Raw genomic sequence first — 15,056 nt, 5'->3', positions numbered from 1 at the left:
AGCAACATGTAGAAAAATGAAATTAGACCACTTTCTGACACCATTCACAAAAATAAATTGAAAATGGATAAAGGATCTGAATGTGAGACAGGAAACCATAAAAACCCTTGAGAAAAAAGCAGGAAATAGCCTCCTAGACCTCAATCGTAGCAATTTCTTCCCCGCCACATCCCCAGAGGCAAGGGAATCAAGAAATTAAAGCCTTTTCTAAAGGAATTTGTATTTAGTTGTAGGAGGTCCTTTATTACCTAGACACCTGGAACGTGACCGGTTTTGTTTTGCTGATATAAAATTAAGACTTCTACAATAGCTTGCTGGAGTTTTCTGTTTGTAAAATGTTTATAATCAGTTTCCCATTTCCCCTCTTTTTTATTTTTGTAGATCAAAGCTTATACTCAGCTCAAACTTTCAGGGCTCTTGCCGTCTGCGTACTGGATTGGACAAGCTATTGTTGATCTCCCCATATTTTTTCTGGTTCTTATTTTGATGCTAGGAAGTTTATTTGCATTTCATTATGGATTATACTTTTATGCTATGAAGTTCCTTTCTGTGGTAAGTTAATAGCAGTTATACTCATGCTTTTAAGTGAAATGTTTATAAATGAAATGTTATTTTAAAAAACCTGTCTTTATAAGCATGACAGGTAGTTGGTTGAGTAATTTGGATTTTTTTTATAGAAAATAGTATCTGTTTTAATTATTGTACATGATACTGATGATGCAGCTTCTATGACTGTAAGTGATTTTTGAAAACCATGACTTACTGTCATTATAAAATAATTCCTTGAAACCAAGGTGATCTTTTCTGTGGACTCCCTACGAGTGTGTAATCAGGGATAATTAAACGGTCCCCCTTTCAAATGTCCTCCTTGTGTCTATGCCTGAAAATAATTTCACAGAGACGCTCTTTTATTCCACGGTTGAAAATACAGCTTAGGGGCACGTGGGTGGCTCAGTCGGTTGAATGTTCAACTTCGGCTCAGGTCATAATATTGTGGTTCATGGATTCTTGCCCTGTGTTGGGCTCTGTGCTCATAGCTCAGAACCTGGAGCCTGCTTCAGATTCACTCTCCCTCTCTTTCTCTGCCCCTCCTGGAATCATGCTGTCTCTCTCTCTCTGTCTTAAAAAAAAAAAATTTTTTTAATGCAGTTTAAAATACTAAGGAAGAATATAGCTTGCATTCATGTTCACATGTTCACAACTGATGCTAGACCCTTTTGTTTGAGTGATTTTTATTAGGAAAAAGGGAAATAGAAGGTTGGGGTTGCTGAAAGTAAATTTATCAATATTGCCAGAGTGACAATAGTGACTTTACATACGATTTTATGAGTTATAAGTTGCTTTTTTTTTTAAATATTCACAAAGTGCATTGGAGTCTGTGTATTGAAATGGTAGCTCGTCGTGGACTGGGAAGGATAAAATACTAACCAGCTATTATACTTGTTTTTATAATAAAATGATTAGAGGTAGCATATTGCTTGGCATAGAAAAGAACTACAAATAGTGTTCAGTGTAAATTATTTATTCAGGGTTGTGTTACAATGAGTTAAAAGTACGAGTTTACTGATTTAGGAGAAAAGTGCATGGTCATTCCTCAGGTTTAACCACAGTTTCAGTTTTTGGAGTGACTTGTTGAGAATAAAATGTGAAGAATAATCATCCCTTAGTATTTGATGTGACTGGTGTTTGATTTCCTGTGTACTGGTAGTTAGCCATGTTTACATAAAAATACATGTTTCTGTTTTGCAGGTTTTTTGCCTTATCGGTTATGTTCCATCAGTCATTCTGTTTACCTATGTTACTTCTTTCACTTTCAAAAGAATTTTGAATACCAAAGAGTTTTGGTCATTTATCTATTCTGTGGTAAGTCATATTTTCTATTATTTCACTTCTTTGTATTATCGCACTTATCTGAAAGTTGTCCACTGTTCAAGACTATGCTCACAATGTTACTGTGCCATAATTTTCTGAGTCCAGACTTAGAGCGCCGGCAGCATCTTCTCGTGTGTGTATTTGTCTTGTGTGCCATCCATTCCTTGAAGGGACGGTACCGAGAGCAGCTGACTGTGTGGCCAGGGTCCCGGCGGCATAGAGCTGGTCCCTGCGTCCTGCCGCCTCCACCCGGAACCCTCTCCGGGTCTGTGTGTGAGCAGAGGACTGAAGACATGGTGGATGCCGAGGCTCACACTCCGGTGAGGCTGTCAGGACTGCCAGACGCTTCTTCACTGGGTTCTCCTGTCTCTCTTCAGACGGCGCTGGCTTGCATTGCAGTCACCGAAATCACCTTCTTCATGGGATACACAGTTACGGCTGTTCTCCATTATGCCTTTTGCATGGCCATTCCAATCTACCCACTTCTGGGTTGTCTGATTTGTTTCATAAAGGTAGGTATGCTAGGTGTTTTGATCACTGAAAAGCATAAATACTGTCTGATCTTTGAGACCTTCGTTCTTGTGCTGGAGACAGCAAAACAATCCGTCTACTTGCTATTGACTTGACTTGACTCCTGTTTCTAAGCAGCAGTTTGTTCCTGTGACATCTCCTCAAGCACGTCTTTAAGCCGTAAAATCTCAAAGGAGAGGGATATGATGTCCATCCCTGTTCTTTGATTCCCAAACAGATGTATATAAATTCCACGTCTGACCTGAGTTCAGTCAGTGTTTGCTTTGGGGGAGTTTGTCAAGGATTAGATAGTGTATTGTGCTATAAAGGGATGAGAGACAATAAAGTGTCTCTCATTTTTTTTTCTTTGAAAAAAAATCAAGATTAGTTTTACTAAACCTGGATAGTAGAAAAAAATCCGTTATGATTAGAAAAAAGGTAATTGACAAATTATTGATTTAGGGATGATTGCTGACTAATTCTACTCACTAAGCCACCCACTTTCTTTTTTGCTTCAGTTTAATATGTTTAATTCCTCCTAATTCCTCCTAAGATAGAAATAGTTTTGGCCTGGGTAAGATTTTTTTTTTTTTTTTGAGACAGAGCGTGAGCAGGGGAGGGTCAGAGAGAGAGGGAGACACGGAATCTGAAGCAGCCTCCAGGCTCTGAGCTGTCAGCACAGAGCCTGACGTGGGGCTTGAACCCACAAATTGTGAGCTCATGACCTGAGCCGAAGTCGGATACTTAACCGACTGAGTCACTCAGGCTCCCCATTCTTGAGATATGGGGAAGATTTGAATCTAAGTAGAAATCATAGCTATTAATACTAATAGCTAGCATAGAGAATACGTGTCACTGAACAAAATGCATTTTAATCTATGTATTCCTACATCCTGTAGCTAAAACAAAACTATTTCAACACTTCTGACACCAGATGTGTCAGTTTTCCCCACATTGATCAGTTTTAACACTTAACCACCTGGAGGTCTGCGTTTAGGGTTAAGGACTGAGTCCCACAAACTTGCCCCCCACCTCCCCGCTTTTCAGAGGCCAGATCCTAGTAGTGGATCTGCAGGGTCTAATGTGGCTGCGAATCCAGGGTTCCTGTGACCCCTTCACAGGTTCAGTAATTTGCCGTAATGGTTTGTAGAATCTGGGGAAACATTTTCTTTACACTTAGCAGTTTATTATAGTGAATATACAAACGAATAAGAGACATGGGGGCATGACCCAGAAGGGTCCCAAGCACTGGACTTTTTGTCCCCATGGAGTTTGGAGCTTGCTGCCCTCCAAGAGCATGGATGCATTCACCAGTCTGGAAGCTCCCCAAACTCTGTGTTTATGGAGATTTCTGTGGAGGTTTCATTACTGAGGTGCGATGAGTTAATCAGTCTTCAAGCCCCTCTTCCCTTTTGATAAGTGGATGAGTCTGAAAGTTCCCACCTTGTAATCACATGGCTGGTTTCCCTGGCAACCAGCACCATCCTCCAAGTCTCCTGGGTTGCAAAGACTCAGCTTTGGTTGAAAGGGACCTAGTTTATATAACAGAAGGTGCTCCCTTCACCTCTGTAGGCCAGGAAATCCCCAGGTGTTAAGAGCTCTGTCCCAACCAGGTCAAAGACCAAAAACCAGTATTATATCTTCTTATCACAGCAGCATAACAGTCTCCAAAACTTTTTGTCTTAGATTTCTTGGAAGAATATTCGAAAAAATGAGAACACGTATAACCCATGGGATAGACTTTTGGTGGCTGTTATATCGGTAAGAAAGAACAAAAATGTTGGTGTTAGCACATTACCTTAAGAGCAGTTTGGTTGTATGTTTTTAACTGTCTTTTTCATAACAATGAAGGCACATCAGAGAGTCAACTGTGTTAATGGTAGTCAGTGTACATTTTATTGATAATAGGTTTACTGAATTTATCTGTTTTAATTTTTTTAATGTTTATTTATTTTTGAAAGAGAGAGAGGGGGAGAGAGAGAGAGAGAGAGAGAGAGAGAGAGAGAGGAGAGGGGCAAAGAGAGAGAGGGAAACACAGAACCTGAAGCAGGCTCCAGGCTCTGAGCTGTTAGCACAGAGCCTGACATGGGGCTCGAACCCACGGACCACGAGACCATGACCTGAGCCAAAATCAGACACTTAACTGACTGAACCACCCAGTCTCCCTTGAAAGTGTCCATTTTAATATACTTGGCTCTTTTCATATTATTAGATCTGTTTAGTTATAAGTCTGGCTTCTTCAGAAACAAAACCAGCTTCTTTTCCTTTGATTATATTTTATGAAGCTGACAACCAGTGAACTTTACAGAGGCAGAAAAATATGTGAAGGATTATTTTACTAAAAATCTACCTTAAAATCTTCAAATTTATTCTTTTTTTTTAAATTTTTTTAAATGTTTCTTATTTATTTTTGATACAGAGAGAGGCAGAGCATGAAAGGGGGAGGGTCAGAGAGAGAGGGAGATACAGAATCGGAAGCAAGCTCCAGGCTCTGAGCTAGCTGTCAGCACAGAGCCCTACGCGGGGCTCGAACCCACGAACGTGAGATCTGACCTGAGCCGAAGCCGGAGGCTTAACCGACTGAGCCACCCAGGCGCCCCCAAATTTATTCTTAACTCCTATGACATGTGAAGAACATAGTGATTAATTATTGTGGGGATGGTAAGGAACTTGATGTGCGTGGCCTTTGTTGTGTTGATCTACGGAAATAGAAAGATTCAGTCCCGAGCTGTTATGTGCTCCCCTTCCAGCCTTACCTGCAGTGTGTACTGTGGATTTTCCTGTTACAGTACTATGAGAGAAAATACGGAGGCAGGTCGATAAGAAAGGATCCCTTCTTCAGGTCAGTAATTTTTTTTAAGTTTTAATGTTTTTTAGTGTATTTACATACTGTATAATCTGGTTTTAGATAATTTCCTTCACTCCCCCTAAAAAACCTTGTAGTCCTTACTGGCCCCTTTCCCACATGCCGCCTAGCTGTGTATATCCACCATCCACTAATCTAGTTGCTGTAGATTTGCCATTTCTGAACACTCATATGAATGGAATTGTACGGTGTAGTCTTTTTGTCTATATACTCCTACCACAATGTTTTGAAGGTTTATCCAAGTTGTAGGGCGTAGCAGTACTTCTTAGGTTGTTTGCTTTTCTTAGTAATATTACACTGTATAGAAGAAGCGCACTTCTCTGTTCCTCAGTTGATGGACATTTGAGTTGTTGCCGAAACTGTGGAATGCTGCTCTTAACCCCCGGGCGTGGGCGCCGCCCACATCCACTGAGGACTGGCATCTGGCTCTTCTTTCTCCTTGTTCTTACTCCTGCTGTCGTCTTGGGGGAGAATCAGCGTCCGCAGGGATAGCCTTTCTAACATCCTCAGTTTCTGATTTTCTCCACGCTCATGACTTTGTGTTGGTTGCGTGTCCTGTGTGGATTTGGGTCGGAGCCCTGCGGTCACTGCATCTGTGTCCGGTGCTTCCAGTAGCACTTCATCCTCCCACCTCTTCGGTTTGTTAGCCTTACTGGACTTCTCTGCTGTGGTTTCTTCCCCTGAATTTTTTCTGCCCCCCATATGTTTCCACTAATCGCCGTGCTCACCGTTCCTCTGTTCAGCGTCACTCACATGATCCGCCGCTCTCACCTTCTTTCAGCACCCTGCATTCCACTTCCGTATCTCTCACGCCTGTCCACGAAAACCCTAAGTTGGTAAGTCTAATGGTAGGCTGGAGAAAACTGGCAGAAAAGTGCGGCTTGCTGATCCCACGTTTCTCCCTTGTGCGCTCCGCTTTAACACGAGTTACCCCACTTTCTTCCTGTCTCTTGCCAGTTGTCCCAACCTTCTTTGTAGTCCTCAAATTCCCCAGTTTTTCTCACGTCATTTTCTGCTTCTCAGTAGATGATCTTGCCGCCTCTGAATACAGGAGCACTTGATTATAAATTATAATCATTACATCATTTACATCATTTTTTTGCCTTTTCCTAGTCCCAGAGAGAGAGAGGTACCTCTCCTGTTGAATTTTCACCTCTTTATCGTATCTACTTAAGGATGTTGCTCTGTCCATTTTATTTTCTCTTTCTGTGTCTTTACCTTTTGGATCTAGCTGGGTATTTTTTGTGGGGGAGGGTATCAGTCATCTTTCTCCTATAAAACAAAGTCATAGAAATCAGAACTCACAGATCTCCTTTAAATCCCTGGATTTAAATGGATCTCTCTAGCTCTTGTCCCTTATCTCTTAACCTTCCTAGCCAAGAAACTTCTACCTCCAGGTCCTCACCTCCCGTTCACTCCTTAACCTCCTGTAATGTGGTTCTGTGCTTGCTTCTTCGCTGATTCTGTTTTCAGTTAGGTAACTCTTGACTTCTCTGTGTATCAGTCATCAAGCAGCCTCCACTTGTTCAGCAAGGACCTGCTGCTTTAGTATGACTGACTTCCTCCTCCTCATGCTTTTCTCTTGTCCCTCTGTTTTGCGTAATGTCACCTTGTCTTTACCTCTGTACCTCTCTTTCTTTTCAAAATTTCCTCGGAAGAACTTTTTATCTGCCTACCTTTATAATATTTCTGTGAGTTCTGAATCCAGCCCTCCTCATCTGCTCTGCCTGGGTAATGTCATTTACACCCAGGCTGTAAAATCTTTGAGGGATGGGTACATACATTTTTTTTTAGTTTCTTTATCTTTGTACGAAATAGTACCGGACACCTACTGATCATAAGTAATATTGTTGAAGAAATGAATGAATTTAGATGACGTCATCCAGATGGTATCAGTGAGTGAAAATAGTTCTGTAACTCCACCTTTCAGAGATAACCGCAGATCTCCTGTTGGTGTATTTTTTCAGTCTTTTCTCCATGTAGTGCTTGAGTTTCTTACTATTTTAATTACTTGAAAATCTACTGTCTGTGTATTTAGGACCCTTTCCAAAAAATCCAAAAATAGGAAGTATCCAGAACCACCAAGCAATGAGGATGAAGATGAAGATGTCAAAGCCGAAAGACTAAAGGTCAAAGAGCTAATGAGTTGTCAGTGTTGTGAGGAGGTAATTAGTCTTTTCGCTAAGTCTTTTTAAATGTTTAGTGATCAGTTCCTCATGTATGGGAATTAACCTGAAAAATACTTTTCATAGAATCAATATGAAAAAGTCTTTGCTTTGAAAAAAAATTTTTTGTTTACTTACTTTTGAATAAGTTTGTATTTTAGTCATAAATGGGTATTTATTTATATAATACCCTTTATTAGCAACTATAGTTCTTATGATACGTGGATATGAATTGTAGGTATCTGATTTATTATTCTCCTTTTAAATCCTATTTCCCTTATTAGAAACCAGCCATTATGGTCAGCAATTTACATAAAGAATATGATGACAAGAAAGATTTTCTTCTTACAAGAAAAGTAAAGAAAGTTGCAACTAAATATGTCTCTTTCTGTGTGAAAAAAGGCTGGTATTTGTTTTTTCTTAAATAATTTTTCCAGAAGAGTAATTTCGATTTTTAGCTTGATTTACATATGATGATTTTTCTTTCAATTTCTTTAGGAGAGATCTTGGGGCTACTGGGTCCAAATGGTGCAGGCAAGAGCACAGTTATCAATATTCTGGTTGGCGATATTGAACCAACTTCAGGCCAGGTACGGTATGTGAGAGGTGGGAGATGCTGTGACTTACATTTTTCATTAAAGTACGTTTCTTAATGACAGATTAGGATTTAATGTTTTTAGTAGTAATTTTTAGTGTAGCTTGGTCAAATTATGATACTTTTGGTTATCTTTGACAGTAATGTGCCCAGTAAAATTTTCACACGTGCAGATGCACACATAGACATTATTTCTGCTTTTAGAATTATTACATGCTTGGGGGATTTTTCCACCAATTTAGTGGAAGGCATTCTTATTAACTTCAGGAGATATAGGTGCTAATGTTGACCCCACCATCAGTTAGCCTTTGGTGGTGGCCTGTCACCACCTGTGGAAACCACAACGCTGCTCCCTGGGTTCTGCTCCTCTGGCCCATTGAATTCCTGGAAAACGCCAGGCATACTCTTTTCTTTGGCTTTTTCCTTATATTGGGTATTCCTTACCCAGTAGAAATCCAGACAATTATATTTGCTTACGTCCATGGCTCAAATATCACCTTCCAGTGAGGTCGTCCATTGATCATCCTGGTTCAAATTGGAGTTTGCCTTTTCAATCAACCTGGATTCCTAGTCGCCCCATTGGGCCGTGTCGCTCAACTCTGACTTAGGTATGTATGTCCTTTCTTCATCAAAAGGAATAAAAATTTGACTTACGATTACCCTGGTTCTAGGAAGGAGTTTGAATTATTTCCCTTAACCAATTCCTTCACAATGTAAATTAAGCAAAAAGTTATTTAAAATTGGTTTGTTTTTCTGTAGGTATTCCTAAGAGATTATTCTTCAGACCCAAATGAAGATGTTGATTCCATTAAGTATATGGGATACTGCCCTCAGATGAACCCACTGTGGCCAGACATTACATTGCAGGAGCATTTTGAAATTTACGGAGCTGTAAAAGGAATGAGGGCGAGTGACGTGAAAGAAGTTATAAATCGGTAAAATTAGAACTTTTTTACTACCCAGGAAAGGGTGTGCAGTTCGCATTTTAAAATAATTTTTAAAGGCATTTTTGTGGATCATACTTTTTCATAGAAAATGGTCATTACTTTTTCATATATTCCTTATAGAATTATGATAGTTATGAAAATAAAAAGGTAATTTTTCTATTTCTCATTACAGAATTAATGTGCCTATAAATGTCATGAAACTTATTTCAATTAAAAAATTTTTTAATGTTTGAGAGAAAGCATATTGGTGCACAAATTGGGGAGGGCAGAGAGAGGGACAGAGGATCCAGAGCGGGTTCTGTGCCGAGAGAAGAGAGCCGGATGTGGGGCTTGAATTCACCAACTGTGAGATTGTTACCTGAGCCCAAGTGAGATGTTTAACCAACTGAGCCGCCCAGATTTCCCAAAACCTATTTTAAAGTGAACCTTTTTGTCAAGATAGTAATTTGTTTAAAATTAAATTGGAGGTCTAATTATATAGTAAGCTTCAACTGAGTATTCTTTTTTTTATGTGTATCTGTTTTTGAGAGAGAACACGGGTATGTGCACACACATGCACCTGAGTGGGGGAGGGGCAGAGAGAGAGGGCGAGAACGAATCCCAAGCAGAGCTGGATGTGGGGCTTGAATCCCACCAACTGTGAGATCATCACCTGAACCAGAGCCAGATGCTCTAACCAACTGAGACACTCAGGTGCCCATTCAACTGAGGGTTCTAGAGAAAAGACTAAATGACCACAAGCAGTGGACAATAATACACTCGTTCTGTATCACCTGTTTTGCAGGATAACAAATGCACTCGACTTAAAAGAACATCTCCAGAAAACTATAAAGAAACTACCTGCAGGAATCAAGCGAAAGGTACTTTTATTGAACAGCAGCTGTGTGTATGTTTTATTGGTCAATTTAGAGCCTGATACTATCTTGATAAAAGGTCTTATGTGGAGCCGTATTAGCCCTCTCCCCCTCTTTCCTTTCTGTCTAGTTGTGTTTTGCCCTGAGTATGCTGGGGAACCCTCCCGTTACTCTGCTAGATGAACCTTCCACGGGTATGGATCCCAAAGCCAAACAGCACATGTGGTGAGTATGACATGGACACTCAGGGCGCCTTACACTGTATCCTACTTTAGAGTAAAAGAATACTTTATTGTAACGAATATTTTGTACCAGTTACATACACATACTGAGTTAAAATCCTATGCAGATCACAAAATGATAATTAACAATTGAATATTTTGATTTCTAGAGATTCCCATGAACTTTTAAACTTTATCATACTTTATACTTTCATGAAATATTAGTAATACTTATGTCAGAACAAAAATGAATATAGGGGTAATTATTCAAGGAAAGAGTACTGCTGTCTGACTAGCTTTTAAAAGATTTTTTTCCTAGTCATTTAACATATAAATTACACTTCTCATAATAACATTGGCTTGAATTTATGTTGGAACTCTTAGGAATTCATGGTGCTAATTAATTAGTTGGCCAACTTTTTGAGCCTAGATTTCCATGTCTGTAAAATGTGAGGTTTGGTGTAGATACATACTAAGTTTTCCCTGTGATTCTGTGGCAGTTTTTGTTAAAACACGAAAAAGCATCAAATTTTATAATTTATTTGTTAATGCAGAGAAATATTTGAAATCACAGAATTTCTGTTTATTTGATAAGCTCTCAAAAACAAAGGAAAATAAGAATAATCATAGTTGGGCAGTATTTATTAACTACAGCAACAAATATTTGATCAGTTTTAGTTAACCTAATTAACCAGAGAGTTGGATTTTCATTATATTCAGATGCTTTCCTCTGTTTATTTTACCGATGTTTTATAGGCGCGCAATTCGAACTGCATTTAGAAACAAAAAGCGGGCTGCTATCCTGACCACCCACTATATGGAAGAGGCAGAGGCTGTCTGTGACCGAGTGGCCATCATGGTGTCTGGGCAGTTAAGGTAAAAGTCTGAAGGGCCTGCCATTGGGTGGGGTGTAGATTTTGAACAGTCATTTCAAAAACTTAAAATAATAGATGTAAATGCTTAAAAAAAAGTGTCCTTATTTGAGTTTTTGACTCAGCTTTCTGTTAGAATTACTTGAAAATGTGTTGGTTTCTTTCCAGAAAATGGCTACTTTGTGTTTGTAATTGGTTTAATGATTCAACAACTTGGAATGTTGTATTTTATGCTTGGTATCTGTTATTTTAAAAAATTGCCAGGCATTGTATTGGGTTATAACCCAAAGTATAAAAGAAATACACTTATAATTCACATTGATACTCCAGGAAATAAATGGGTGAATAAATAAATTAATGTGGGAGGGGAGCGGATTTTCCTTACAGGAAGATTCTGAACAGGATCTGGAATCCTGCCCCCTCGGGGAAGCGCAGTCTCCCCGCTTCCAGGAGCAGCGTGGCTTAAGCAGGCTCTTCTCATGTGTGGAGAGGGGACTGTGGTAACTCCTCAGGGCGGTGGCGCATGGGTACCGCGTGCCCCTGATGTGATGTGCTGGCAAAGGTGCTTCTGCTCTGTGGCATTTTCTCCAAAAACCCATAACCTCCGTCTAATTCTGAGAAAAATATCAGACTGTTTCCAACTGAGAGGCCAAAACCTTGGCCAAAACACTTGACCACTTTTCAAAACTGTCAAAGGTGAAAGAGAAGGAAAGATTAAGAAACTGTCACAGACCAGTGGGGACCAAGGAGACATAATAATTCAGTGCAGTGTGTATCCTGGATAGATCCTAGAACAGAAAAAGAACATTAAAACTGGTGGAAATCCAAATAACACCAAATATAAAGTTAATGGTAATATTAACCAATATTGGTTTCTGAATCTTGACAAATGTGCCATGATAATGTAAGATCATAACATTAGGGAAATTGAAACTGCGTGAGGGGTGTCTGGAGAGTGTCTGTGTTATATATGCAGCTTCTCTGTGAATCTAGAAGTGTTCCGTTATAGCCGTTTAGTTAAATCATCCTTTAAGTGAGAAATCGTTCTTTGAAACTGTCAAGTCCTTTTATATCTGACTTTTAAAAAAAAATTCACTGTAGGTGTATTGGGACCGTCCAGCATCTGAAGAGTAAATTTGGAAAAGGCTACTTTTTGGAAATTAAGTTAAAGGACTGGATAGAAAACCTAGAAGTAGACCGCCTTCAAAGAGAAATTCAGTATATTTTCCCAAATGCAGTCCGCCAGGAGAGGTAAAGATTTAAAAAATTTAGTTACTTACTTATTTATATTTTTGAGAGAGCAATAAATAAATATAAAACTTGGCTATTGTATTAAGGATTAGAAAAAAAAGTCTGTTATTATCACCAGTAGCAAATTAATACAGTCTGATAACTGCAGTTTTATATCTAACTTAGTATTAGGTCTTGTCATTTTCAATAATAGTTAAGCTTTTTAAAGTTCTCATATCAGTAGTACTAAAAGAGTTGTTTTGCATAGAAATATTTTAAGATTTAAAGCAATTTTTATCTAAAAATCAAAATAAGTCATTGGAGTTTGATTTTGAACTTTAAAGAGCTTAAACTTTAACTTTAGAACATATTAGTAGTGTTTGTTAAGTTTTTCTATATTTTATGTGTTTTCAGCTTTTCTTCTATTTTGGCTTATAAGATTCCTAAGGAAGATGTCCCATCCCTTGCACAATCTTTTTCTAAGCTGGAAGAAGGTAAGAGTTGAAAAACATTGCAAGGTAGATCAAATTGTAAAAGAATTTTACTTCAACAGTTTGGAAATTGGGACTGCTTATTGTAGAAGCTATTGGAAATAAAAAGATAACCTTTTGCTAATCTAAGATACAGGTAAATACATTGTGGAGGTTTGGTACATCAGCTGGATTGTAGTGTAAATCTTTTGCTATCTTAGTAGACATCACTACAGGTCTTCTCATTGCATCTGTGAGAAAATTTAGCTTAATTAGCACTTTGTGGTTCATTCTAGAAGTGGGAACACTGAGTTTACTGGATCCCCACGTTGTATCAGCCCTTAGAACGAGCAGTGGTAGCAAGCCTCCAGCGGCAGCAGGAGAGAGGAGAGGAAAGTTCATAGTGTACGAATGTGGACAGTCTTCACAGCTTTAAAGAAGCTTGCTGAAACTTGGCATTTAAAAAAATAAATGGTTGGTAGGAAAAAGCTCTCCTGGTAGCAAGTGGAGAGAGCTAAGCTCCTGGATGGGGTGGGTATTTGTGTGCAGGCTATGGAACTTACAAATTGTGAAACAACCTATATATTGTTTGGGGAGAATTCCACTATAGGAACGAATAGAGAACCAGAGGATTTGGTATTAGATTAGATTGCAGAAGGTTCTGAAATAAATCTTAAAAAGAATATGGACATAGGAACAATGACCAGAATCTGGTTCAAGAAGTTCGGAGCAGGCTGTAATGGAAATTGGGGAAGGGAAGATAGAGAGCAGGAGCCAGAGGAGTCACGAGGAAAGGCAGAGCAAGGACGAAGAGCGGCGGGGGACAGGAGACGCTGGGAAAAGGCGAGGGGACAGGTAACATTGCAGGTGTGGGGCTTCGGGCTGCACGCTCCCCGTGGGCCTGAGGGCGACGAGGGAACTGAGAGAGAGAAGAGGGACATATTTTGGCAGCTTCAAATTTAAATGAGGGGATTGCAGGAAAAAATTTTTCTTTAAACAGGTTGTTAAGCACTTAGCAGTAACTGCCATTTTTATTCTTTAAAAATGTTAATAAGTAAAATATTGTTTTCATATTTTAATAGCTAAACATACTTTTGCCATTGAAGAATATAGTTTTTCTCAAGCAACACTGGAACAGGTACTATAAAGTTAAATTTTTAAAAGTTCTTTTATAGAAGAAAGTGTCTAATATCTAACTGTTTATATTGGAGAGGGGGAGGGTGTGTGTGAACCAGAGACAAAATTATACAATAGACCTAAACTGTATAATTTCTAAAAACTTTAGGCTCTTCATCTTCTTATTTTGAATAGCTCAGTATTTTTTCTTTAGTAAAGAAACTGGGCGTTGTTGATGGTATTTCATATATCTGAAGTTACATTGCTTAAATATTTATAAATTGTTTTTTATGACAGTGCTATTTCCATAAATTAATAAAAAAACTATTAGTCCTCCTATCATTCACCTTTGTAGGTGATTAATGGAGGTAATGCTGTTTGAGTAAAATACCAATATATCTCTTGATCTTGAATGGTTAATGTGTTTGGATATAGTCTTATACTTATGATTTAATTAAAAATCGTTGAAATGATTGTGATACAGAATGTCATATTCATTTATTTACTTTCATTTAGGTTTTTGTAGAACTCACTAAAGAACAAGAGGAAGAAGATAATAGTTGTGGAACTTTAAACAGCACACTTTGGTGGGAAAGAACACAGGAAGACAGAGTAGTATTTTGAATATGTGTTGTTCTGTCTGCACACTGCATTTATTTCTTTTTTACTTTATTTCTAACTTTGGTTTAAGGGTGTATTATTGAATGGTAACCGAAGAACCATGAGAGCCCTTGAGATTTTCCGGAGTTCCTCTATTGAAATGCTGTGGTTGTGTCCTTTGCACTTCGTCAAATAAAACCCGTGTGTAAATTATTGTAACTGCATGTCTGTACATGAAGTCTATTGAACTGCAGTCTGTATGTGAGGTTGAATATTTACTTTTTTACCTTTCAAAAAACAGTGCTTCTAAATTTTTGATTTACAGGAAGAGTGATAGGATAATTTTATTTTTAATAGTTATCTTTATTTTTAAATTTATACTGTCTTGTTCTGTAAGTATATAATATTCGAGTTTAAATAAAAAACTAATATATAAATAATATATTAAAAAATAGATATAAAGGAGAAGTTTCTTGCTTCTCCTTTTTAATTTCCAAAGAAACTTTGAGTGGAAGTTGGCATCCCAGGAAGTTAAACATTAGGCAATCTCATGCACATAGGGGTTTGCAAGAAGTGCCATCCACTAGGTGGCACTCATCCATCATGTGACCGAAATGAGACCCTTGTTCTATTAGGTGATGTTGGCCATAGGAATTTAGGTATTTGAATGCTTACAATAAAATTCACAGGGGTTTCCATTACAATTAAAGAAGACTGTGTCTAGAATCTTACTATGTA

General features: G+C 38.4%; 1 protein-coding gene across 2 annotated transcripts in view; it reads left to right on the top strand.

Annotated features, from left to right (window-relative positions):
• ABCA5 (ATP binding cassette subfamily A member 5) overlaps positions 1 to 14,537 on the top strand; it is a 64,415-nt gene extending 49,878 nt beyond the window's left edge. For both annotated transcript variants that reach the window (XM_029928263.1, XM_029928261.1), the window contains exons 24-39: positions 382 to 552; positions 1,750 to 1,863; positions 2,250 to 2,384; positions 4,069 to 4,143; positions 5,133 to 5,224; positions 7,287 to 7,413; positions 7,698 to 7,815; positions 7,912 to 8,003; positions 8,768 to 8,943; positions 9,740 to 9,815; positions 9,940 to 10,034; positions 10,787 to 10,906; positions 12,004 to 12,153; positions 12,547 to 12,626; positions 13,685 to 13,740; positions 14,235 to 14,537. In XM_029928263.1, the coding sequence (XP_029784123.1) occupies positions 382 to 552; positions 1,750 to 1,863; positions 2,250 to 2,384; positions 4,069 to 4,143; positions 5,133 to 5,224; positions 7,287 to 7,413; positions 7,698 to 7,815; positions 7,912 to 8,003; positions 8,768 to 8,943; positions 9,740 to 9,815; positions 9,940 to 10,034; positions 10,787 to 10,906; positions 12,004 to 12,153; positions 12,547 to 12,626; positions 13,685 to 13,740; positions 14,235 to 14,342 (1,785 nt within the window). In that variant the 3' untranslated portion in view covers positions 14,343 to 14,537. The remainder of the gene's footprint in view (positions 1 to 381; positions 553 to 1,749; positions 1,864 to 2,249; positions 2,385 to 4,068; positions 4,144 to 5,132; positions 5,225 to 7,286; positions 7,414 to 7,697; positions 7,816 to 7,911; positions 8,004 to 8,767; positions 8,944 to 9,739; positions 9,816 to 9,939; positions 10,035 to 10,786; positions 10,907 to 12,003; positions 12,154 to 12,546; positions 12,627 to 13,684; positions 13,741 to 14,234) is intronic.
• Positions 14,538 to 15,056: the final 519 nt, after the last annotated feature.

Source organism: Suricata suricatta, chromosome 17 (assembly GCF_006229205.1).
Source record: "Suricata suricatta isolate VVHF042 chromosome 17, meerkat_22Aug2017_6uvM2_HiC, whole genome shotgun sequence".
NCBI classification, from domain to species: domain Eukaryota; kingdom Metazoa; phylum Chordata; class Mammalia; order Carnivora; family Herpestidae; genus Suricata; species Suricata suricatta.
Note: the sequence above shows the minus strand (reverse complement) of the source record. Positions and strands in the feature narration are given on the sequence as shown.